This window comes from Haematobia irritans, chromosome 4 (genome assembly GCF_050003625.1).
Source record: "Haematobia irritans isolate KBUSLIRL chromosome 4, ASM5000362v1, whole genome shotgun sequence".
NCBI lineage: Eukaryota > Metazoa > Arthropoda > Insecta > Diptera > Muscidae > Haematobia > Haematobia irritans.
In genome coordinates this window covers 62959684-62987359 of record NC_134400.1, presented here as the reverse complement: position 1 = coordinate 62987359, position 27676 = coordinate 62959684, and the positions used below count along the sequence as shown (strand labels likewise).

At 34.3% G+C, this 27676-nt stretch overlaps 1 protein-coding gene and 1 long non-coding RNA gene across 2 annotated transcripts; both read right to left on the bottom strand.

Moving 5' to 3' along the window:
- Positions 1-2551: 2551 nt before the first annotated feature.
- LOC142234138 (uncharacterized) lies at positions 2552-15507 on the bottom strand. The gene is made up of 2 exons (XM_075305220.1): positions 15167-15507; positions 2552-3192 (listed from the first exon to the last, which is right to left on the bottom strand). The coding sequence occupies exons 1-2, from the start codon at positions 15229-15231 to the stop codon at positions 2679-2681; spliced, it is 579 nt and encodes a 192-aa protein (XP_075161335.1). The 5' UTR covers positions 15232-15507; the 3' UTR covers positions 2552-2678.
- Positions 15508-25941: 10434 nt separating this feature from the next.
- On the bottom strand, positions 25942-27033 carry LOC142235243 (uncharacterized). Its single transcript, XR_012721841.1, has 3 exons — positions 26719-27033; positions 26549-26654; positions 25942-26483 (listed from the first exon to the last, which is right to left on the bottom strand). It is a non-coding gene; the product is annotated as an uncharacterized LOC142235243 (long non-coding RNA).
- Between the last annotated feature and the right edge of the window lie 643 nt (positions 27034-27676).

Genomic DNA, 27676 nt, shown 5'->3' with positions numbered 1-27676 from the left:
TTTCTCATTTTAACGGCAAAACTCGCATCGGTAAAACCAGAGTAACATTATAACTTTTTTAGGCAAATTGTATTATAACTTGGTGGGGAATGATCCAAAGCAACAATTGAATTAGTTTATTTTCTTTAGAATAAATTATTAAAGAAAGCAAACAATTGTTCACACCTAAATAAATGTATGTGTTGGTTGTAAAATTATTGTTTCGAATTTAAATATAATGTGCTTTTGAATGGTTATCGTTAACTTTAGGATTCGATGGAAAAATATTTATATATTACTCGACTTCACATTCTTCCTTTGTAAGAGTTTTTTGAATTTCTTCGAAAATTTCAAACTTGTATACAAAACCCTTTTTTGTTACAAATTTTTTATTTTTGCAATAAAAAATAATATATGATTTGAAATCAGTCCATTTCGTTTATATCAAGCACGGTTCTTTTCTGAATTTAAGTCTTTTATAAGACACACTTTACAGTTTCATAGTAAAAAGTTAATATAGTAGTATGTAATGTTGAACACCTTTTCGGGATATTCCGAACGTATTTCGAATATACGTAAAAAAATATATGTAAAAAAAAGTAAAAAATGGTGTCGGTCGAAGCAGGGATCGAACCCAGGACCCTTGGCATACAAGGCGGACGTACCAACCACTGCTCCACGTCGCCAACAAATGTATGTTTAACAATGTTGTTGTTAAACAATGTTATGTTTGCATCGGCTCGTGGGCGCCGCAAGCTATGTTATATAAATGTGACTTATAACGATAATTATCTCTTGAAGACCATAACAGCTACGTAGCCCTGTGGTTAGTGTGCTGGCTTACAAACTGTGTGGTCCTCTGTTCGAATCCCCGTCCGGCAAAAGGTAAAATTTAATAAATTATAAAATTTAATAATTTCTTCTACAATGTTTGTATTACAGAAAAAGATGCTAAGAACTAAAAAACTCATGGAAGTGAGAAAAATGTGAGGGAATATACAATTAGGCAGAAAAAAAAATTTGAGCACAATCTTCTTTTGGGAGAAAATTCTTCTAAGCATATGTTTCCAAACATATTATATGTTCACATAATAACATATAGTTTTTTGGAAGACAACATTATTGAATTTGGATGGATAAATACATAACGTTTGGAATTTAGACTACCCAAACATATTATATTGTTTTCACCAATATGCTTTCAAACATATTATATATTGGAAGAAATCAACTATATAAAAGTTTGGGCAATACCCAAAAATTTATATGATTGAAGCAAAATGTGTTTGGGAGTATATGTTACAGAAGCGATTTTTTTGAGGGTGTAGATTTTCATACAATATTCATATACAATAATACATAAGGTGTGTAAAAAAATGTTGAATAATTATATTAAACAATCATTTACACAAAACTTAGAAATGTATAATTAAGCAAGAAACATGAAACGATAATTCTCATTTGTACACGGACGAAAAATACTGTTTTTCATATGTTTGGGTGTAAAAATTATATGTTTGGAACTCAAATTTTTAAACACAATATTTTTAAGTGCAAGCATATAATGTTCATAAACTAGCATAATATGTTTGGGACATATATGTTAATATGTTAGAACATATTATGTTTGGGACATAAAATGTTTGTAAATATAATATGCTTGGATATATTACTTTAGAAATAGACTATAAACATATATGTGTTTAGAAAGAGAGACATAAAGTGTATGCTGAAAGTAAAATAATGAAAGTAACCAATTGGCGCCTTAAAAATATATATACACAAAGAAAATTCCATTAAAGATTGGAAAAATACTATGTGTGAATATAAACAAGTATACATTTACAAATTTGGAGTAAACATATATATGTTGTGATATAAGACCGCCAAAAATTGTATATGCTTAAGTAAAAAGATTAAAATGAGTATTCGGAGAGAAAATTCATTCGGAACCAAGAGAAAAGACATTTAAAAACAAGTAAGGAAAGTCTAAAGTCGGGCGGGGCCGACTATATTATACCCTGCACCACTTTGTAAATCTAAATTTTCGATACCGTATCACATCCGTCAAATGTGTTGGGAGCTATATATAAAGGTGAATAAAAATGGGGGGATGGAGCAGGGTCTAATGAGCACCGATGGTGGACAGTATAGAGAGCTGGACACAACGCTCCAAGATTGTAGTTGTGTTTGTGGACTATATTTGGAATCCCAGAGAAAGATAGCTCCCACAAGCGAGATGTTAAATACTTGGTGGATGAAACTGTCAAGCAGAAGAGTTTAGTTATATTGTTAGGAAATGATATCTCGAGCAATGAGGTATCGTAACCCAACACAATAAGTAAACCCAAGTAGAGGTAAACACAAGTGGGTCAGATTTCAATTTACAATTTATTTTAAGATGATCAACTCTCACCTAGTGGCCTGGGTCACGGCTTACAAAAAACAGAAAGATTGTATCTTTCCCACTAACTAAGAAACCTATCAACTTCATTTATTTTTATTTTTAGAACATTCTGAAGTTTTAACGATTTTTTTGACATTACTGTCGATACTTGTTTTGGTATATGTATATCGTTTTCAAATTCAATGACTTTCAAATTGTATTTACGTTACATTTTAAGCTAACATAATTCATTCAAATTCATTAAAATCCAATCAAATTTCTATATATAATAACTAAGGCTAAGCAGCCATGTTTAGACATGGCACCGGGCTTGAAATTGGCTAGATTGGTGGGATGCACAAAGTACTGTCGCTAAGGAACGAATGGCATCCGATATGATGTGTTGGTTTATAAGTGGTTGTGAAGTAGCCAATTGGTTAGGTGCTTTCTTCAAATTGCCACGAATCTTCCTTTTTGTTCCCTGGGCTCGGTTTGCTGGGTTTTGGGTATGTTGGCAATTTTGAAGCTTTCCCCGATTAGTAAGCTTGGTCTTGGCTTTAGTAGGTTTCCCGGTAGTATAAAGCTTTGGTTCAGATGGGTGCAACATGGTGTGATGACAGTTGCGACATTTGTTTTTAGACTTGCAATAGGCAACAGTATGGCTTTTTGCTAAGCAGTTGACACAATATTTAAGCTGACGCACTGTTCGACATCTCTCTACCGGTTGCATTTTGATGAATCTTGGGCATACACGTATGCTGTGATATCGTTTGCACAGCATGGAACGATATACATCGGAATTGCGCTTTGACTGGGTACTTGCTGCTCTGTAATGACAACAAATAAATTTTGGTTAAAAGATAAAAAATCCTTCACTTGTGTGGAGAATTATTGGTTGTTATCGAAGTTTTTCTTGAACTTTTGGGCGGTATCAGAATAACTCAGATACGGCAGTAAACACAATTTTACTATCGGACGTTTCATTACACCTGCAGCAGTGCGCACTTGGGCAACCCGAACTCTCCCGTCTTGACCAGGTTGAGTTTCCACAATTCTACCAAGTCGCCATTCACTAGGGGGTAACAAATCGTCTACTACTACGACTAAATCCCCTATTTTCACATTAACTTGTGGAGTCTTCCACTTATACCGCTTCTGTAGTGATTTCAAGTAGTCTTCCTTCCAACGCACTGCAAATTGGTGATGGAGCGCCTTCAACCTTGTCCATCGGTTCGTCAAAGAGATGTTTGGGGATATTGGTTCAGGTAATGCCAGCATTGGGGACCCTCTAATAAAGTGTCCTGGTGTAAGTGCACTAAGGTCCGCAGGATCTTCTGATAAAGCAGATATTGGGCGAGAATTTAGAACTCCTTCTATACGTGCTAAAATTGTAGAAAATTGTTCAAAAGTGAGCCCCCGCTATTTTTTTGAAATGGTGCTTGAAACTTTTCACAGCTGCTTCCCACAATCCTCCCATGTGAGGAGCATGAGGCGGGATGAAACACCATTCGAAGCCGTGAGTAGCATATTTGCTTGATATATCTGTTTCAGCGTTTTTTATAAACTGAGAAAATTCTCTAAGTAGCGCTCTGCTAGCCCCCACAAAATTCCGACCGTTGTCCGATACTACCCTTCGGGGTAGTCCTCGCCTCCCAACGAATCGCGCAAAAGCAGCTTGGAAAGCTGCTGAAGATAAATCTGAACATGGCTCTAAGTGTACCGCTTTAGTGGCGAAACAAACGAACACGGAGACATATGCCTTTATTAAAGGGGCATTTCGCAAATTCGATCCCTTTAGGTCAAATGGACCAGCGAAGTCTACTGCAGTAATGTGCAACGGTGGTGAAATAATACAGCGATCAAGGGGTAATGGTGCCATCATTTGTGAACAAACCTTATGCCTAAATATAATACAGATCTTACATTTATGAATTATATGTTCAATACGAGGTTTTAGCCTGGATATCTAAAATTCAGCTTGGACCATTCTGCACATTAAGTTACAGTCTGCATGTGCCAAAAAATTATGGAGATGTGCGAGGTAAAGATGGCAAAACCGTGAATTACCCGGGAGAATCATTGGGTGGCGTTCGTTATATGGGATTGTTGATTGTGACAATCGGCCGTTAATACGAAGAATCTGATCGCTATCAAGAAATGGATTGAGCATACATAAAGAGGATTTCTTAGGGACTTGATTACCATTTAACACGGCCTCATATTCGTCTCTGAATTCCCGAAATTGAGATATAAGGATTAATCTCTTCTTCACAAACAATATTTCATTGTGGGCAAGGTTCACACATGGAAAAACAGTTTCAGATTTTGTATCTGGATGTGTCCGACGAAAAAAGCGGAATATGTAACAAACTACTCTTAATGCCTTGCTGTATGAGGAAAATCTTTCCAAAATATCGAAATTTTCCTATGTAACATGGAGAGTTTGTACAAGTTCTGAATGTGTTTGTACAAGTTTCGGATGCGTTATGGGTATCATTTCAGGCCAAGAAGATGAAGGAGCCGTAATCCATGCTGGGCCGTTCCACCATAGCTTCGAGTTTACAAGATCCTGAGGTGTACAACCACGTGTACCAAGGTCGGCGGGGTTGTCATAAGTGGGGACATGGCGCCATTGGGCGTTTGGAACGAGAGTATGTATTTTGGAGGTACGGTTAGCAACAAACGTTTCCCAAGACCACGGAGGCTTTGATAACCAGCCCAATACAATCGATGAATCGGTCCATAGATATGTCTGACACACTTCGAAATCAAAACCAGACAAAACATAATTAACAAGTTTGGCCAGTAATTCAGCTCCGTTGAGTTCTAGACGGGGTAGACATATTGTTTTTAAAGGAGCGACTTTACTCTTGGCTATAAATAAGTTTGAGCATGTACCATAATCCGAATTAATCACAATATAAACACATGCGCAGTACGCGGCTTTAGAAGCATCTGAAAATCCATGTATTTGGATTTTGTTTGACGGCATATAACCAAGCCAACGTGGGATTTTTATATCAGTAATATGCGAGAAATCTTTAATTAGATTCTCCCATGTTATGTGGGATTCTGCGCCTATGGGAGAATCCCATTCTAAGCCCTCAAGCCATAGCTGTTGCATTAGCATTTTGGCGCGTACAATAATCGGGGTTATCCAACCTGCCGGGTCGAACAATTGAGCGGCGGTCGCTCAATTGTTCGAGAGAACTTTTCGCTTGGTAATGTTCGGGGTTGGTTTGACAAAATTGAACGTATACGAAAAACTATCAGTCAAAGCATTCCACTTGATGCCTAAGGTTTTCGTAGAACTAGATTCGTCAAACTTCAAAAAATCAGAATCGTACATGTCTTCGGGAGGCAAATGATTCAGCAGTTGAGTATCATTGGCAGTAATTTTCTTACTGAGTTTGAAGCTCTACTGTCTCTTGTAAAGAAAAACCGCCAGAAAGTATGTCATCCACATAGGTCTCTTTTTGTAGTATGTTTGATACTTTTGGGAACTGTAATTCACAGTCAGATGCAAGCTGAAGCAAAGTACGGATCGCCAAAAAGGGAGCGCAGTTTACACCAAACGTTACCGTACATAGTTGAAAATCTTTAATTGCGCTATCAGGTGACTGCTGATAAAGAATTCTTTGATATGGTCGATCCTCTGGGTGTACTAAAATTTGCCGGTACATTTTTTGAATGTCACCGCTGAAGACATATCTGTACTTCCTCCAATTCAATACAGTAGATACAAGGTCTGTCTGAAGAGTAGGGCCAGTGAGTAGTATATCATTGAGAGAAAATCAAGATTTGGATTTTCTAGAAGCATTAAACACAATTCGTACCTTTGTACTTTTGTGTTCGGGTCTCACTACAGCGTGATGGGGGAGATAAAATGAGTAAAACCTTCCCTCCGAGGATGCTTCTTCCGACGAAGTCTCTTCCATATGACCCAATGATAGATACTCATCTAAAACTGAGCTGTATTGAACTTGAAGCTCGGGGTTCCTTGACAAAGTGTGTTCCATTCGAGAAAGCTGACCGAGCGCAATGAATCTCGACGATCCAAGATTAATGGAATCAGGAAACTCTTTCCTGAAAGGTAAACGTACCATATATCGGCCATCTTTCCCACGAACAGTAGTTCTCCTATAAAATTCTTCGCAAAATTCGTCCTCCTCCGAGATAGGGTGGGGAGTAGGAATATCCTCTAATTCCCAGAATTTTAAAAGAACCTCATTAAGAGAAGACTGTTCAGAAGGCAAAACATTAGTGGAAAAAGAGTGCACTTGCTCTGTTTTCATTGGTCCACTTAGCACCCAACCAAAAACAGTATTGTAGGCAGATGCTTCTCCACAGATGTTCCTCTTGATTCCATCAATATTGAGATACTTCTCAAAGTCATTACCTAAAATGAGGTCAATCTGTGAGGACATGTTAAAAGACGGATCCGCCAAATCAAGTTCACTAAGTTCGCTGGGATTTGGAACTGTAAACGAGACAGAAGGTAGCTTTTGTGTTACTTTCGGGCATGGCCGAATTCAGGGGGGGTGAGGGGGATCAAACCACCCCCCCCCCCCCCCGAAATGAATGAATATTTTTATATAAATAAATATATATTTTTAGCTGCATAGAAAAATCTTATCGAAGATGTTGAAGAAAAGCTGGAGGTTTTATTTTGAAAAACGCTTACCTATAAAACTTGCACAAATCATAGAATACTAGTTGAAAAGCCCGTCAAACGACGGTAAAAAAAAAAACAAATTGTTCTCGCACCACAAATTCCATTTTTGGAAAATGTATTTCTGCTTTTTATGTCTGTTTGTTGTTCTTTTTGTGAACATGACTCGCTTTATTTGGCCATAGCAACAACAACGAAACAGACAAACACACATGTGTAAATGAAATGGCGCAAAACCTGCAAAAAGAACCTGCCTAATTCAGCGATGGAAGCAATAAAGAGATATTTCCAAACGTACATATTCTTTTAAAAATTTTGGTCACTTTGCCAGTTACTCAGGGATGGAAAATACAATTTTTAAGAAAGTACAAAAAGGGTATTTTTTGAGCGGAAAGGTACTTTTTACTAAATTTCAACAAAAATTTCACTGGAAGATTATTGTCAAGAGACTGAATTTTAAAGAAAATAAAATTTTAACAAAATTTTCTATATAAATAACATTTTGCAAAAATTTTCTATAGAAATAAAATTTTCCAAAAAAATTCTATAGAAAAAAAATGTTTTCTATAGAAATAAAATTTTGCAAAAATTTCCTATAGAAATAAAATTTTTACAAATTTTTCAATTGAAATAAAATTTTGACAAAATTTTCTATAAAAATAAAATTTTGCAAAAATTCTATATAGAAATAAAATTTTGACAACATTTTCTACCGAAACAAAAAATCGATAATATAGAATCACATTCTTTTTTTTACTAAAACATTCTTAAAGTTCAATAAAATCCTCTTTTTGACTATGTCTTTTACAAAATCGAGATTTTCTTCCCACATGAACATGTCTGTTGACATCTCAAAATATTAAAATATTTTGTCAAAGCTATTGTACCATAAATCTGATATCGACTCAAAAATGCCTACACAAAAGGTACTAAATCATTCGCGGTGTACTACTGTACTGACCGGGGTGAAAAAACTTTGAAAAAAGTACTATAGTACTGCATTTTCCATCGCTGCAGTTACTACGTGCTCATCCGAACATTTATTTTCAACAATGAAAAGATTAAAGACGTATCTTAGAAATTCAACTAGCGAGAGTAGAATCAAAGGATTGGCATTAATGTCGGTTCATCGCCGAATAAATGTGCCGACTGAAGAAGTCATTGATTTATTTGCTGCCCAAAAAGCCCGTCGGCTCAATTTAATATTATAAAAATATTGTATACATACCTATGCATAAATAAAATTTTCTACACGAGATTATATGAATATTTTTTTTTAAGTTGAACCCCCCCCGAATTAAAATCCTGGCTACGGCCTTGATTTCGGGAGAACAATTGCAGTTATGGGTATTCGAAGATTATATCTCGACGAATAAAGAACCAATTCGCATTCCTTATTGGCAGAGAGTTGTTGTTCTCCTATACCGTAAATGTCAAATAAGGCTTTACGATAAGGAATTTTGAGAAAACTCCTGGCCTTTTCCGAAAAAAGTCCTTTGGGAACCAGGGTCTATTAGTGCCCTATGAGTAAATAATTCCCCCTGGTGTTCAATTTGAACTAATGCTGTTCGAAGCAAAATCGTCTCATTGCTGGAAGAAAAATTTGCCTGCACGTGAGTGTTACGCGTAAGACCCGATGTAGATGGGCCACTGTCCAAGCTTTCGCTCCTATTGTATGGGTCCCGTTGAAGCTCTTTTGAAGCTGGACCATTTTCAATTGTTTCATTTTCTGTCGGCGCAGAAGACTTGCTTTTCAAATGAAGCAAAGTGTGATGTGCCTTTTGACACACAAAACATTTGTTCCTACTTTTACATTTCTGTTTTTTATGAAAGGAAGAAAGACAATTATTGCATAATTTGTTTTTATATACAAAATCTACCCTTTCTTGCCCAGAAAAATCGCGAAATTTCGGACATATACGCAAGGAATGGCTGTTCCCGCATAAAGGGCACGAGGAATTCAAATTTTCTTGAGAGTGATACACCTGAGTACGTCCAGCATGAGAGTTCGGTTGAGAATATCCATCTTTAGTTAAACGAATACTGGATAAACGCTCAACAATTTCAAATCTATCAATGAAAAACTCGTCGAGTTGAGACCACATAGGCAACTCGTTGTGAGACTTGAGCGACTGTTCCCAGAGGGACAACGTCTGATCTGGAAGTTTTGTGGAAATTAAATAAATCAATATGGGATCCCAATGTTCAACTTTTACATCAAGTGATCTAAGGGTGGCCAAACAGTCGTTCACAGTTGACTGTATTTTTTGAACAGAATCACTCGTCTCCACCGTAGCCACTGGGATATTGAACAATATCTTAAGCTGATTGTCCACCAATACCCGCTTGTTTTCATAGCGATTTCTAAGAGCGTTCCAAGCCAAGTCAACATTCTCATCACATAAAGAGTATCGTTTGACTATGGCACCAGCAGAACCCTGAGTTTTATTTCTCAGATGGTACAATTCAGTTTCGGGTGATTTACATAGACCGCCGTGAACATATCACGGAAAGACGGCCATTCCTCGTATCCACCTTTAAAAATTTCGGTGTCGCATGGAGGAACTTTTATGTAAACATTGGGCGAATCATTAACTTCGGGCTCAAAACTATGACGAGGGGCTGGGAAATCATTCGGGGATACCGCTAGCCTCGAAGCCTCTATTCGAGGGTTGGTGGAAGATGTTATCTTCAATATATCTAATAGTCGAGATCTGGAATTATAGTATGCCTCAGTGCATACATTAAAATTAACTTTAGCTTTCGCTTTAACATTTCTGGATGAATCAGAGGACAACATTATAATTTCATATGATGAATTTAACCGAGTCCATCTGGCCTCCAAATCTTCCATTTTTGCCTGAACTAGAGATTCAGTCTGTTGGATCAAATCCAACTTCTCGATGTAATTGCACAGCATAAAAAAGTGATCGTAGTCGAAATAGAATTTATTTTCTTCCAGAGTCATTTCTTTGCTCTCCCCATTTTGGGAAGTATTATCAACAGAATCGTTTGGCATTTCCGAGAAGTAGTGTTCGTAGGCAATATTAAATTAAACAAGAAAAATATTCCAAATATTTATATTTGAGTTCAAGACAAAGCAAATTATCGTATGCCAATTATATCCACAATGATGTGAACCAATTCACTTCGACAGTTTCGGGTGTGTGATAACCGTATTTCTCAATAACTTGCGCAAATAAATACCAACAAACAGAAAAATACCAAACACTAAAAAAAATATTGTCGCGAGGCTAAAGATTTCCTGTTCTTAAAGTCGTTGGAGACGGGCACGCTTTTCCCAGTGTATAACTTGAGCCAATAGTTTTTTCTCTCCAGGGTTACTATCAAACCTTTTACACCAAAAATTAGGCAATTTAGGTCAAAAAACTTTGTTGTTAGAACATGATTGTTTTTTTTTTTAATTTATTTTTTTATTTTCATAATTTATTATGATTGTGAATTTTATAATAAATAAATAATAAATTGAGAAATTTGGAGCCAATAGTTTTTCTCTTAGGGTTACTATAAAACCTTTTATATATCGAAAATTTAGAAACTTTGAGCACAATAGTTTTACAGGGTTACTATAAACCTTTCACACATCAAATTTGGTAAACGTTGAGCTAATAGTTTTGCAGGGTTACTATAAACCTTTAGACATAGAAAACTGATAATCTTTTTTTTTACAGTAAAACCTTTATACAGAATAGAAAAACTGTATAGGTTCCATAAAGTGCAAGTATAGGCTAATGCGCGAAACAAGATTCACTCTCCCCTTATATCAAAAAATTCAACTAACTATATCGAAAATGTCAGCACGTGCGTTAAATTGGGAATCGTGTATAATATAAACAAAACGTGTACATACCACTGTGATATTTTTACTTCAAGTTCCACAACTTAGGAACCAGAAAATACCAATCACGATAAACCAATATGTTCATAAATATTCCCGTCGCGTAGGGCAATTCCTATATGTATACAAATATATATTCTCCCATTCACGATCGAACTTTGTAAATTTGCGGTACCAAATGAACCAGGTGCCAATAAAAATATACTTTATACCAATTTTGAAAGAAAAAAATATATTTTTTGCGAGATGATATGCGAAAACTTCAAGTTTGGAAATTTCTATATAACTCAATAGTTTCTTCACAGGTTTCATATGTTTCTTATCAAAGGGCATAAAGATTTGTAAACGGATAGAATTTAACGTTTTCTTCGAGTGTATTCAAGTATTTAACTCTTCTTCTTTCCAACAATGTGGAACTTATTTGAAATAGAGAAGGAGAGAAAGAATAGAGACGAAGAGAGCGAGAGTATTGTGTAGCGTACCTATACCCAGCGGCGTAGTTCATGTGCTTGGAAGACCTTTTTCCAGGCCTGTCTAGGCATTACAGAGGCCTGCTTAGGACATTACACCTTCCTTTCCATTTAACATAGGGTGAGATTGGAGGGCAAGGCCTTCTTTGTAGCTTACATAAAAGGGCGTTCACCAGCCCTCTAAACAGAAGGAGTTCTACAGGGGTGTACATAAGAATTCCTACATAATTACTGAAAATAAAACCACACCTTCACTCCTTCTTATTACAGGCATGTTGCAGCGCTACGTCAAGAAGGTGTTCTGTAGTACAGGGCGGTCTTCCCTATACGTTCTCAAAAGAATGACTTTATCATTACTAGGCATAGTTGTTGTTTTAATTCAGATTTATTGTTACAATAAGAAGTTTCGAGTTCAAAGATAGATAAATAAATAGATAATTAATATAAAATTAAAGGAAAAAAATATACAAATTTTTAAGTCAGGACTTCTTTCGCCACATTTGTTGTTGAGATCTGGAAGAATTTAAATTCAAGAAATTATAGAAAAATAATGGCCCTTTTTGAGAAATTGAAGGCAATCCAATTATGTTAGATGCTTGTCTACTTATATTTGTAAGTGGGATTTTATAAAACGAGCGATTGACTTAGAAAGGCATTGAAAATGCATTGTAATTATAATTAAATAGCAATGCAAACAATTTTAAAACTATATTTTAAAAGAGAGCCCAAGGCAAATCTCCTGCTGCATAACTTTAACACCCATGCTGTAAGTTTAACTTTTCACAATTTCACAAATTTAAAAACACAAAACAAGGAGCGCGTCTGTACTTCACAAAATCAAAACTGAACGAACGAATGGCGTGAATTGGTGTCCGCAAAATTATTATGCACTTTTATTATCGTTTATTAACATATGCAATGACAATTAATGAAAATATTTTCTGACATAAATATTTTCTGTCATAATATGAAATAACCACTTGACTTCCAAAGGCATTACAAATGCATTCTAATTATAAATGAATAGGGATGTAAACAATTTTAAAGCTCTCTTTAAAACGAGAGCACAAGACAACTCTCTTGCTACATCATTTTAACACCCATGCTATACAACTTCTATAAAGAAGGCAAAGAGAATGTATGGGTGTATAAAATGAAAAAGTAAATGAAACGCAATGCTTAATTACAGGTCTGATTTTAGAATGCCTACGATGAATGTAAAATCAGTACACATGCATGTCTTATAAACACAACTCCTTCCAATTTAAGGCATTTAACATGCCTGAATTTGTAAGGTCCTTCTCGATTCCGCCGCTGGGTAATTTCTCTCTGCAACAATATTGAGGCATGTGTATGTGTGGTTGTCCGTAAAACCAACCTAAGTAGACTTTTACATTTGAATTTTCCCTTTTCGATAATACTTTCGGTTCATGTCCTTTGCACATATGACACTGATAAACTTGTGTTATGGATAATTTTCTAAAATATGCAAACGAGACAAACGTTTGCTTTGTCCGCATTTAATTGGACTTCGGTTCTTTCCCAAAAATCCACAGATATGATTTCAATATTTAGAGATACGGATATAGGAAATATAAAGAGCACAATATAGATATAATATATATCAAGTTTGAATTTTGATCGAACTTTATCATAAAATTTTACCATTTAAATGAAAAAGGATGGAATAAATCTTTCTTTACCTTGGGAAATTTATTTCATACAGTTGAAAGTTGTGCGAAAAATGGTCATCATTTTATGTTTGGTTTAAACGAACGAAACTATTTGCGATTTCAACTTTTCAGATTATCTTGTAACATCAATCGAGTTTCAATATTCATGAAGTTCACTATTGTTCTCATATCCGAGTAACAATTATTACATTTCGAAAAATTATTTCACCATTTCTGAAAGAAAAATCACATCACATTCTCTCATACACTTTATACGCAAATGGTAAATTGTTGTGGCGGCAAATTGTGATACAAGAATTTTAGTAATCGAACGAGAATAAAATTATCGAAATGTTATCAAGAAACAGAAGCAAAGAATGGCAATTATGAGGTATATTAAGAACCAGCGAAAGTGACGTTAAAGTGATGAAGGTAGTTAAAAATGTGTACGAAACTTTTTCGTTTCGCTTTTGATCCGTTATTTCTGTCTTAACTTATATATCATTTCTTATGCCAAATTTAACAATAACGGTTTAAACTTTTGCCCTTTTGCAAATTATGCAAACCGACTCACGTGTTTCGTTGCAAATATTTTTTCCGTTTTTGAAATGGAGTTATCAATATTATTCTTTTTTTCAATTTTTTTCTAGAATGCTCATATCTATAATAATAGAAATTTTCTTTTGCGCATTTTTTAGACAGACGGACAGCAGATTTTTCCCTTCGTTTAATTATATATAATGCATTGTTACACAATTTTACTCCAAGTGGAGTAAAATTGTGTAAAATTGTGATTTTTGTCGTTGTTATTTATTTTGAAATATTTTAATAAAACTTTGCGGACAGACATATAACCTCAATTTCGTTCGACAGTTTAATTCCTTAATTGTTCACACTTTCCCACTAGATTTTTTTCCAATTTCGACGTAATTTTATTCTTTATTTTGACGTCGATCTGTATACGCATATACACGCAAAGAAAAAAAAACGTTTGGAAAACGTGTACCGAAAACGTTTTTCTTTTGTTAGAGTTTTTTGAATTGCTTCGAAAATTTTAAACTTTTATCACCAAAAAAATTCGTTTGTTACAAAATTTTTATTTTTTCAATAAAAAAAAGTTATTTTTGAAACAACAACACGGTCCATTTCGTTTATATCAAACACTGTTCTTTTCTGACTTTAGGTCTTTAATAAGACACATTTTACAGTTCAAAATTTAATATACTACAATGTAATGTTGAACATTTTTTCGGAATCTTCCGAACATATCTGGAATATATGTTAAAAAAAAAAAAACTTTGGTCGAAGCAGGGATCGAACCCACGACCCTTGGCATGCAAGTCGGACGTAGCAACCACTGCACCACGGTGCCAAACTAAATGTTTGTTTCTGTTAAATAAACTTTGTTTATTTGGTTCGTGGGCGCCGCAAGCTATGCTATATAAATATAACGTATATGGATATTTATCTATTGATGACCATAACAGGTACATAGCTCAGTGGTTAGTGTGTTGGCTTACAAAGTGCATGGTCCGCGGTTCGATTCTCCGTCCAGGCGAAAGGTAAAAAAAAATTAAAAATTTTTAAAATCGTATAATTTCTTCTACATTGTTGGTATTACAGGAAAAGTTTTTAAGAACTAAAAACATCGTGGATGTGAGGGAAAATGCAATTAGCAAGAAAACAATGTTTTTTTTTTTGAGTTTGTCCTTATGAAATTGTTTTTACATCCTGGAAAAGAATAAACGTTTATCACAAAAAGTATATACTTTTCTCCCAAATACACTTCCTTACAGCGAAAAGCAAATGAGAAACGAACTTTGTTTGTCTAAAGTTTCGTTTGGGAGGAAAGAATTATTTTTTTTGCGTGTATGTATATTTTTTAAACACAATTTTCTACTTTTCTTCCATAACACTAGTTTCTGTCAAATATGCATCGTATACTTAGCACACATACCGTAATTTTGCGAGAAATCGTTTTAAATCACTATTTACAATTTTAAGAATATTATCTTCCTCTTTTGCGTAATAATTTTTTCATATTATCCGACTTCTTTAATAAAGCTGTCTAGCTTACCGTAACCGAGATCATACTGAGTTGTGATACTTCTTCTCTGTAGCAGTTACCTCATTTTTCTTTGTGGAATGATCTTCTCTGCTGCTGACTTCTTTTCTCTTGACGAGAGGACCATGATTAAAAATGGGGGGATGGAGCAGGGTCTAATGAGCACCGATGGTGGACAGTATAGAGAGCTGGACACAACGCTCCAAGATTGTAGTTGTGTTTGTGGACTGTATTTGGAATCCCAGAGAAAGATAGCTCCCACAAGCGAGATGTTAAATACTTGGTGGATGAAACTGTCAAGCAGAAGAGTTTAGTTATATTGTTAGGAAATGATATCTCGAGCAATGAGGTATCGTAACCCAACACAATAAGTAAACCCAAGTAGAGGTAAACACAAGTGGTCAGATTTCAATTTACAATTTATTTTAAGATGATCAACTCTCACCTAGTGGCCTGGGTCACGGCTTACAAAAAACAGAAAGATTGTATCTTTCCCACTAACTAAGAAACCTATCAACTTCATTTATTTTTATTTTTAGAACATTCTGAAGTTTTAACGATTTTTTTGACATTCCCGTCGATACTTGTTTTGGTATATGTATATCGTTTTCAAATTCAATGACTTTCAAATTGTATTTACGTTACATTTTAAGCTAACATAATTCATTCAAATTCATTAAAATCCAATCAAATTTCTATATATAATAACTAAGGCTAAACAGCCATGTTTAGACAAAAGGTTTGTCCCAAATTCATATATTTTAATATCACTCGATCTGGACAGAATTTGATAGACTTCTACAAAATCTGTAGACTCAAAATTTACGTCGGCTAATGCACTAGGGTGGAACACAATGTTAGTAAAAACAAGGAAAATGTTGATATTTTGACAATTTTTGTCGAAATCAGAAAAGCATATATATGGTAGCTATATCTAAATCTGAACCGATTTCAATCAAATTTAGCAACATGCCTATATTACTATTTGTACTCCTAGCGCAAAATTTCAACCAAATTGGGCCAAAACTCTGGCTTCTGGGGCCATACAAGTCCATATCGGGCGAAAAATATCTAAATCTGAACCGATTTCAATCAAATTTGGCACACATGACTATACTACCAATTGTACTCCTTGTGCAAAATTTCAAGCTAATCGGGATAAAACTCTGGCCTCTGGGTCCATATAAGTGCATATCGGGCGAAAGATATATATGGGAGCTATATCTAAATCTGAACCGATTTCAATCAAATTTTGCACACTTGACTATACGACTAAGTGTTATGTTTGTACAAAATTTCAAGCAAATCGGTATAAAACTCTGGCTGCTGGGTCCATATTAGTGCACATCGGGCAAAAGATATAAATGGGAGCCATATCTAAATCTGAACCGATTTCTTCCAAAATCAATAGGGTTCTATTCTGACCCAAATTGGGAACATGTGCCAAATTTGAAGGCGATTGGACTTAAATTGCGACCTAGACTTTGATCACAAAAATGTGTTCACAGACAGACGGACGGACGGACACTGTTATATCGACTCAGGGACCCACCCTGAGCATTATTGCCAAAGACACCATGTGTCTATCTCGTCTCCTTCTGGGTGTTACAACATATGCACTAACTTATACCCTGTTCCACAGTGTGGCGCAGGGTATAAATATAGGAAACATTTAAATATGAACCAATTTTGAGGCAACTTCGCAAAAGTGTATTTATGATTTATCGGTCGATAGATGTGTAATAGAGTAATAGGAAAATTTGAGTCATTTTGATAAGTTTTCGACTTGGCAGTGGCGATTTGATAAGGAAAATGTAGGTATTTCGGCCAGTTTTGCCTAAATAGGAAAAACATATATATGGAATCTATATCGAAATCTGAACCGATTGCAATCAAATTTCACATGTATAGTTACTATGTTGAATCTACCCCCTGTGCAAAATTTCACGTAAATCGGATAACAACTTTGACCTTTGTGGTCATATGACGGAAAATCGGGCGAAGGATATATATGGGAGCTATATTAAAATCTGAACCGATTTCAACCAAAATAAACACGCATATGCAGAACCTTATTTCTACTGCCTGTGCAAAGTTTCAAGTTCAATTCTACTCCCTATGCAAAATTTCACGTAAATCAGAGTAGCATATTAGTCCAAATCGGGCGAATGATATATATGGGAGCTATATCTAAATCTGAACCGACTTCAACTAAATTTTGCACAATTAACGATACCATAAAACGTACTCCTTGTGCAAAATTTCAAGCAACTCAGGGCAAAACTCTGGCTTTTGAGGCCTTATAAATCCAAATCGGACGAAAGATATATATGGGAGCTATATCTAAATCGGAACCGATTTTAACCAAATTAAGCACACTTAACGATACTATTAAACGTACTTGTTGTGCAAAATTTGAAGCAAATCAGGGCAAAACTCTGGCTTTTGGGGCCATATAAGTCCAAATCGGTCGAAAGATATATATGGGAGCTGTATCTAAATCTGAACCGATTTCAACTAAATTTGGCACGATTAACGATACTATTAAACGTACTCCTTGTCCAAAATTTTAATCAAATCAGGGCAAAACTCTGGCTTTTGAAGCCATATAAGGCAAAATCGGACGAAAGATATATACGGGAGCTATATCTAAATCTTAACCGATTTAGCTGATATTTGGCAGTTTTTACGGGCAGTTTGAAGAACGTCGGTTCATAAATACGTGAATTATGATCAAATCGGTGATAACTATATATGGCAGCTATATCTAAATCTGAACTGATTTTCAATAGCGATTGTCTTCTACCCGAAGAAAGACGTTATGTCAAATTTGAAGACGATCGGACTTAAACTGCGACCTGTACTTTGTGCACAAAATTACATATACAGACAGACGACGGACAGACAGACAGAATTCGCGGTATTGTTATTCGTATTGGAATTTACTTGTACGTTTGAATTTGTGGCTGTCTCCCAAATATTATTATGTTGCTATTTCTCGCGGCAATGCGCCTTGAAGACTTTGAGCCTCTCCTACTTGGCATGTTTGAAGGAGATTGTTAAAGAAAACAAATATTCCCTATTTCTTAAGCAGAAACTAAAGGTACTAAAAATATGTAATACTCGATGTGATAGTTTAAAGAAAAGTACATATGTTTAAATGATTATTTTTGTGTTAGTATGACACAATGGGGAATTTAAATAATTAATGATTATGTTATTAGACATATTCCCAGCAAAAAAGAGCTTACAAAGAAGTAGTTTGGATCCCCAATTTGTGATCCGGAAGTAGTGCAAACTTGGATCATCTTCAATAAATTTTATGTGGGCTTGTCATAGGATGGAAGTACTCTTCGCTAAATAAAGGGGTTGTTACACTATCCGGTTCCAAAACGTTTTTGGGTTTATTTAAAATTTAATAATAATCATATTCATACATAACTCGTTGATAACTAAGACATACATGCAATGACATACATATTTATTATATTATACACTTTACTCCTACCCACCTTAATGTGGGAGCCTAATGTTTTAACACATAGCTTTTTTGTCATCAATACACAATTATCGATATAGTCATCAACGCATAAGCTACGCATGCATATATACATAGTTGGACACACACAAGGCCATTAAAAAAAAACTTTATTTAAAGAAAACAAACAATGATGGTTGATTCTTTTCTTACAAAAGACGTTCAAAATACAAACTTTTACTAGGAAACCTCAATATAAGTCTTACTTAAAACAGGTTAGGTAATTCCATAATATTGAGTAGTTCAAAATTTTACTCACAGTTAGGTTAATTAAATTGGTGAACAAAATTTACTCAGTGGAAGTAAATTGAACTTACGACCATTGCCAGAAAAATGTTTAACAACTCCCAATGAGATCGTAAATGGACTGAAGCAAATATTATAATAGGGAGTACGTGTTTTCTCGAACGTACGAAGAAGTTACTTAGCGTTATTAAACCTTTAATGTGCGTTATTACGGATTCTAGTTCGACACGAAATTTCTATTTTTAGTATAAACTAACTAACGACGAATATCTAACTACGGAATCTATTTCTAGACAATAGTTCGTCTCCGAAACATGTGCTCGTATGCTGTTCTATAAATAGACACGCTTGACTGTATGTGTTAATGAATACATGCGGCCAAGCAAGAAAAGAAAAACACAGTCCGGATCTTCCGTCCGGACAAAGGTAAAATTTTACAAAATTGTAAAAATCAAATCAAATAAATGATTTGTATTACAGAAGAGTAAATGGTTTGTACTAAATTTTATATGACATATAAAATTAACTCAAATTCTCGCCCTCTAAGCCTCATTGCCCAGGTTATCCAGGAAATCCAAAACATTAATTTCTTTTGTATGTATTATTTAGTTCATGTTTTACTTCTGAATAGTTAAATTAGAACTTGACAAAAGTTAAAACAGATTACTAACCCATAGGAAAATGTTGAACTTATTATGAGTACATGCTCTCTAGCGCCATGGGTTCACTCTTCGCTAAGTGTAGAAAACTTGAATGCATTTAAAATGCTCCCTTTGTAAACGATATTTTCGTTTAGGTTTTATGAAACTTCACGCTGAACATATTCTTCAATGCATTGTATATACTGAAAGAAAATGTTTCCTTTCTGAGGAGAGAATTTTTTGTATTTCATTCAGTGCCTCTCGATATAAAGATCCACTTTCGGAAAAAAATTTTAACAAGGTAGATATATATTTCAGTAAAATATAGAAAACCGGTTAACCGATGGTCGAAAAACTCGCTTTCGCTATTAACGGAAAATGCCCCTTTTTCACTATCCGACAAACCACAGTTTTTTTTCGACTCTTAAAATTTGTTTTGAAAGCAAAAAAACAAAGATGTGGCTAATCGCCAAAGCGCTTCTAATAAATAATTTCTTTTGCAGCTTCACTGGCTGCTGTAATTTATGCTTCGGTTGTTGATGTGGATACTGTGGATTGTCTTTGACTTATCCAAGAAATTGCTCCACCAGCATAGGAAGCAACTACTCCAGTTGTGGATCGTCCGGTATTAAGGCAACCACCATAGTCAGCATCGCTGTAGCATTCGAAAACTTTTGGACCACTCTTTTTGTAAATAATTCCAACATTTAGTGAACCAGCAATATACCGGAAAATACGCTTTAATCTCTGAATGTCTTCAACGGTGGGGTTATCTAGATACCTTGATAAAAAACCAACGCTGTACGCCAAATCTGTTCTGGTTCCTAACATTAAATACATAAGTGCACCTACTGCTTGTCTGTATGGAAATTCGTCTTTTACTTTCCCAATTTCTTTAACACAGTTCGGTGTGATTTCCATTGGAGTTGAAACTGGACGGCATTCTGAGAAATTAAATCTCTCCAATATTTTCTTTGCAAATGACTTCTGTGAAATTTTGATATAATCTTCATTTTTTTCAATTTCCATACCAAATTATTAACATACCAAAATGTCGTGCGTGAGCGTGAGTCACGAAAATATTATCTTCGATTAGCTTTTTTCCAATTTTCGTGACTCACGCGTGAGTCGTGAGTCACGCTTATGGCAACGGCGTGAGTGTACGCGATTAACATACCAAAATGTCGTGCGTGAGCGTGAGTCACGAAAATATTATCTTCGTGAGTGTGCGTGAGTAAAGATTCACGCTCACGAAAATAATCCCGCCCACCAACATAAAACGCTTAAGACTTAAATTCATTTACAATTGTAGTGATACCTGGGATGTTAAGAGTGTAATAACGCTCTCGATTTTAATAATGCTCATGTTTTCAGACACGTCGCTAAGTTAAATTAGTCAAAAATTGTTCGTGAATCACGACATTTTTCGTGAGTCACGATATTTTTCGTGAGTCACGGTATTTTCGTGAGTCACGACATTTTCGTGCGTGAGTGTGCGTGAGTGTGCGTGAGTACACATTTTCTTTTCGTGAGTGTGCGTGAGCGTGAGTCATACCAAACAATATCGTGCGTGAGTAAGATTTTTCCGTCGTGAGTGTGCGTGAGCGTGAGTAAAATACTACTCACGTGCACACCTCTACACTAAAGCCCTCAGGTTGTTGCATATAAATAGTGTCACTCAACTCTCCGTACACAAAGGTTGTGGATACATCAAACTGCGATAAATACATACCTTCAGTTGCTGCAATACTTGGAAGTGATCGTATGGTAGACATCCTCGCTACAAGACTAAATGTCTCCTCATAGTCCACACCTTCTCTTTGCTTGAATCCCTTTATTACAAGCCTTGCTTTATACTTGTCAACACTTCCATCAGCTTTTGTTGTCATGTCTTGTTTTCCATCAAATAGTTAATTTCATTTTTTATGGCTCTAATCCACACTCTTCGTTGTTCACTTTCAAGAGCTTGTGAATATGTTGATGGTGTTTCTGTGTTAGATACAAATTCTTGTGACATCATTATAAAATCATCAGTTGTAGCACTAGAAATGAGTATTTTTCTGTTTCTTAAGCGTTTTACATCCCTTTCACTATTGCCAGGGCTATTTCTCTGTCGCTTATTGTTTGTTGCTCTGTTAGTTTCTATTTAGTTTTCATTAGAACTTTCAAAATCTCCCACATCGCTTTCAGAGTCATTATCGCTTGCTTCCGGGACATCTTTTTCTACCTTTTCATTATTTTCTTGTCGCCCAGAATCGTCATCATTCTGTACACTGAAAAAAAAGCTTACCCGGTTCTAAAGATTTTGTCTTTACTTTAAAAAATTTGGTATTGATTCCGAGCCAAAGAAGCGGAGAATACAAGTAAGGATACTTTTAAGACACAATTCTCTTTTGAATGTAGGTTTTGTGTACTTGCTTCTAGGAAGCAAATTTTAATTTTTCGCTTTTTCAGCTTTTTTTCTTCATATGCTATCAAAGTCCTTTAAAAACAAGTTAACGACGACTTTATTTTCCAAATTAAGACTCGACTTCTAGGAGAAATTATGCTGTGTTTCAAATAAAAAACGTCTTTAAAATAAAGTGTTGAAAAACATGTCCTATATTTGAACGATTTTTTGCTTTGTAGTCAAGATGGAAAAAGACAACAAATTTAAAGACAATTTCATTAAATATAAAGATTTTTTCTAAATTATGAAAGTCAAGTTGACCTTAGCCCAAACATTTTTGCTTTCATGTTATGATATCCATTTTTAAGTCAAATCACTTAATTATAAGGACAATACGACTTCATTGAAAAGTTTATCGACCTTTGGTCAAGGAAAAAAACGTTATACTAGAGAAATGCGTCTTCTATGCTAAGCAAAATTTGCATTCGTATTTTAAAGACATGAAATCTTTGACCTCACGACAATATTTTTTTCAGTGTAGAGGAATATCTTGCGGGATTAAATCTTCCTGAATATCTTTAATACAATTGTCGCCTTGATCTTGTCTTCCACAATTTAAACGTATTGGTATTGAAACTTTTTGTTTGTTTCTCACTTCTAATTTCTTGGATTCTGTATCTCCTTGGCTTTATACTAATTTGTCATCTGCAGCATTATTATCAGTACAACCATGGACTTTCTCATCAAATGTTATATCTCTGGATACCTTTACTACATATTGATCTTTAATATAAACGCGATACGATTCGTCGCCTTCATATCCAACAAGATAGCATTTTTCTGATTTCTTATCCATTTTCTTGCAACGTTGACTGGAAATGTGAATGTAACACGTAGATCCTATAATACGAAGGTGCCGAATTCTTCGTTTCTTGCCATACCACAGTTCAAACGGGCTTTTGTCTTCTTCAGATGGTTTTCCTGTGCGATTCAAAATATAAATAGCCAATTTTACGAATTCTGCCCACAATGATTTTGGAAATTCAATGTCTTTGTTCGAGTACATAAAAGTTCAAGCCATTTCTACAATATTTTCTCTTTCTGCACCGCCGTTTTGGTGAGGCGTATATGGGGCAGTAAACTTCTTAGTCACTCCATTTTGAGCAAGAATTTCCTTTACTTCTGCGTTGTCGAATTCACCACCGTTATCGCTTAATAACGTCTTCACTGTGTGACCTTGACTTTTCGAATGGGGAAGCATTTGTAACAAAGTATCTTTTACTTCCGACTTTTGTTTTACTATGTATCCATACCGAAATTTGGTGAAATTGTCTTTAAAAACGACAAGATACTTGTATCCTCTGAAGAAAGGAGGAAATGGCCCACAAACATCAACAAAAATTAACTCACCTGGAGCTTTTGCGGTTTCACGCTTTCCAAAAGGCAATCTTGTAAACATGCCGAAAACGCAAGGTTCACAAATTTCATTTTGGTTCTTCACGCGAATGCCCATTTCCTTCTGTAGTTTATTTTTGACATGTCGTTTGTCCCGGTCACCCCATCTTTGATGGAACAATTGAAGCTTTGAATTATCTATGGGAATTGCAGCACTCTGTTTTGGACAAATGGGATAAAAATCTATTCTGTATACGGACGAAAAAGACTGTTTTTCATATGTTTGGGTGTAAAAATTATATGTTTGGAACTCAAATTTTTAAACACAATATTTTTAAGTGCAAGCATATAATGTTCATATACTAGCATAACATGTTTGGAACATATATGTTAATATGTTAGAACATATTATGTTTGGGACATAAAATGTTTGTAAATATAAAATGCTTGGATGCAAACATATATTAATTTAGAAATAGACTATAAGCATATATGTGTTTAGAGAGAGAGACATAAAGTGTATGCTGGAAGTAAAATAATGAAAGTAACCAATTGACGCCTTAAAAATATATATACACAAAGAAAATTTCATTAAATATTGGAAAAATACTATGTGTGAATATAAACAAGTATATATATGTTGTGATATAAGACTTCGCCAAAAATTGTATATGCTTAAGTAAAAATATTAAAATGAGTATTCGGAGAGAAAATTCATTTGGAACCAAGAGAAAAGACATTTGAAAAAAAGAGCATGAGTTTTGTTTATGTTTATTATTTTCGCATTACGGGCACAATTATTTTTGTTTCGTCAAAACAAATCGGAACGTAGGACGAGTAAGTCAAAATATTCAAACAAAGGAAATTAAAGGGATCTTCATAAAAACTAACGAAAGGGCACTATACACTGAAAAAAAGCATGTCCGGTTCCAAAGATTGTGTCTCTACTTTAACAATTTTGGTACTGATTCCGAGCCAATGAAGCGGATAATTCAAGTAAGGATACTTTTAAGACACAATTGACTCTATGAAGCAAATTTTAATTTTTAAATTTTTCAGCTTTTTTCATATACTATAAAAAGTCCGTTAAAAGCAAGACTTCCAGTAGAAATTATGCTATGTTTCAAGTAAAAAACGTCTTTAAAATAAAGTGTTGAAAAACATGTCTTATTTTTTAACGATTTTTACTTTGTAGTCAAGATGCAAAAATGCAACAAATTTAAAGACAATTTCATTAAATTTAAAGAATTTTCTGAATTATTAAAGTCAAGTTGACCTTAGTCCAAAAATTTTTTTTTTCATGTTATGATACCCATTTTCAAGTCAAATCACTTAATTATAAAGACAACACGACTTCATTGAAAAGTTTATCGACTTTTGAACATGGAAAAAAACTTTATATTAGAGAAATGCGTCTTCTAAGCTAAGCAAAATTTTATTCTTATTTTAAGGACATGAACTCTTTGGCCTCACGGCAATATTTTTTTCAGTCTACTCTTTTTAGAGTTGTGACAGTAACATGAAAACAGGGGGAAACAGTGAAAAATTAAACAGTAAGATCTATAAAAACAAAGATTAGTTCCTCTTTATTAATGAGTAGTCCAAGAGGAGTTGACGGATTCTTTCGAAAATAAAAGCGGGCATTGAGTTCGCGTTTTGCCGCTAAAATTATTTCTCATTTTAGCGTCAAAACTCGAATCGGTAAAACCAGAATAACATTATAACTTTTTTCGGTAAATTGTATTATAACATGGTGGGGAATGATCCAAAGCAACAATTGAATAAGTTTATTTTCTTTATAATAAATTACTAAAGAAAAGTAAAAGGGTAAACTTGGCCATTTTAACGCGTGTTTTTGAATGGTTATCGTTAACCTTAGGATTCGATGGAAAAATATTTATATATATACTCGACTTCACGTTCTTCTTTTGTAAGAGTTTTTGAATTGAATTCTTCGAAAATTTCAAACTTGTATGCAAAATCCTTTTTTGGTTACAAAATTTTTATTTTTGCAATAAAAAAATAATATATGATTTGAACTCAGTCCATTTCGTTTATATCAAGCACTGTTCTTTTCTGACTTTAAGTCTTTCATAAGACACACTTTACAGTTTCGTAGTAAAAATTTAATATAGTAGTATGTAAATGGTGTCGGTCGAAGCAGGGATCGAACCCAGGACCCTTGGCATGCAAGGCGGACGTACCAACCACTGCTCCACGTCGCCAACAAATGTATGTTTAACAATGTTATGTTTGCATCGGCTCATGGGCGCCGCAAGCTATGCTATATAAATATAACTTCCCAATAAACACAAACGTTTGAAAAATGCTAAATTTCAACAATTTTTCAAACATTTTTTCAAAGGATTAGGGTAATATTCAAGTTGAGAAATTGTTGAGAAAATCGCGTTCTCAACAAAAAACAGACATTACCCTCAACAGTGAAATTCAACACATTAGCAATAATATCTCAAGTGTTATCCTCAAATTGAAATGCATCGCTACTCAATAACTTGTCAAACAATTTTCGATGCGAGTCAAATTCAAAATTAACATCGTTGCAAATACTTTTCAACCTAAATTTGTATGAATGATATCCCCACTTCAAATTGAAAGTCAAAGCCAAAATTGTATGAATTTTGTTAATTTATTCATTTTCATCCAAATAAAATATATAATAATACACTACACTACATAATATACTACAATACCAATTGATAAATAATAATCTTATTAAACATATCAACAAATAAGAACAAAAAAAAAACAACAAAACTTTAAATATCTTAAACATTATTAGTAAAGACTTTTGCATTGATAATTCGATTTCCTTCCTGTTGGTGTCATAAAACCGCATTAAAATTTATTAACATGCGGGCAATTCGAAATTAGGAACGTACTGGACCGCGTGTTAGAATTGATTTCCAGCAGAAGGAATTCACAAAATATCCATTTTAAACTGATAATAGCATATGAATTAAACTGACGATGTGATGCACATTTTCATCCAGAAGTTGTTGATTTCAACAATTTGTTGTTTTTAACAATTCTAATTGGTTGCACTTGTTTGTAATGCTTCTGGAAACTTTTTCTTGTCGATAAGCCACTCATTTTTCATTGGTCAGCTTCTTAATGTTTGCAAGAATGTAGCATCCAAAGATTTTAGTTTTCTGCAAAGAGATTTAAATTTAGTGACTTCTCTAAAGTGTTGATTTAATTTTTCATATTGACGTACCAATTATTATAAATTATTGGAAGCAGTTCAAGTTAATTGTCCACCATTTTTTCATCGGTCAGCATTTTAATGTTTTCAAGAACGTAGAATCCATAATTTTAGTTTTCTGCAAAGAGATATATATTTAGTGGCTTCCTTAAAGTTTTATTTCATTTTTTATTTTCACTTACCTATTTTTATAAACTATTTGTCTAAAATTTTCCATTTTTTTTATTTCTTGCAATTGACCACGAACTTCGTTGCACAAATAAGTATTGAAAACCACATGGTTTTTTCGTTGCATTTTAGGGTAGTGTTTTGTCAAAGTTTTCTCATATTATCTTCAACACCTTTTCAAAGATTTCGTCAACATTTTGGCAAATTGGAAGTAATTCGCAAACAATTTGAAGATGTATTGAAGATGAGCTATTTCAAGTCATGTTGAATTTATGTTGAAAATTATATTTACCCTCAAACTGAAAAGTTGTTGCATTTGAAAAACGCTCATCCTGTGTTTATTGGGTTATAATGATAATTATCTCTTGATGACCATAACAGCTACGTAGCCCAGTGGATAGTGTGCTGGCTTACAAAATGTGTGGTCCGCTGTTCGAATCCCCGTCCGGCAAAATGTAAAATGTAAAATTTAAAAAATTATAAAATTGAATAATTTCTTCTACAATGTTTGTATTACAGAAAAAGGTGATAAGAACTAAAAAAAACTCGTGGAAGTGAGAAAAATGTGAGGGAATATACAATTAGGCAGAAAAATATTTTTGAGCACAATCTTCTTTGGGAGAAAATTCTTCTAAGCATATAATATTATTCGGTTCAAAATGTTTCCAAACATATAAATGTTCACATAATAACATATAGTTTTTTGGAAAACAACATTATTGAATTTTGATGGAAAAATACATTTGTTATTGTATTATTTAGACCAATATGCTTCCAAACATATTATATATTGGAAGAAATGAAATATATAAATGTTTGGGCAATACCCAAAAATTCATACGCTTGATGCAAAATGTTTGGGAGTATATGTTACAGAAGCGATTTTTTTTGAGAGTGTATAGACTTCCACATTGTTCTATAAATTAGTTTACACATTATGAGCAGTTCAGGCAATTTCTGTTGTCCTTTTTT

Bases quoted from the DNA above. Each gene is read 5' to 3' on its own strand.
- LOC142234138 (XM_075305220.1), bottom strand. From the start codon at position 15,231: ATGGTCCTCTCGTCAAGAGAAAAGAAGTCAGCAGCAGAGAAGATCATT. The intron at 3,193-15,166 runs GTAACTGCTACA...TTGTCATTACAG, and splicing joins ATTCCACAAAGAAAAATGAG to AGCAGCAAGTACCCAGTCAA.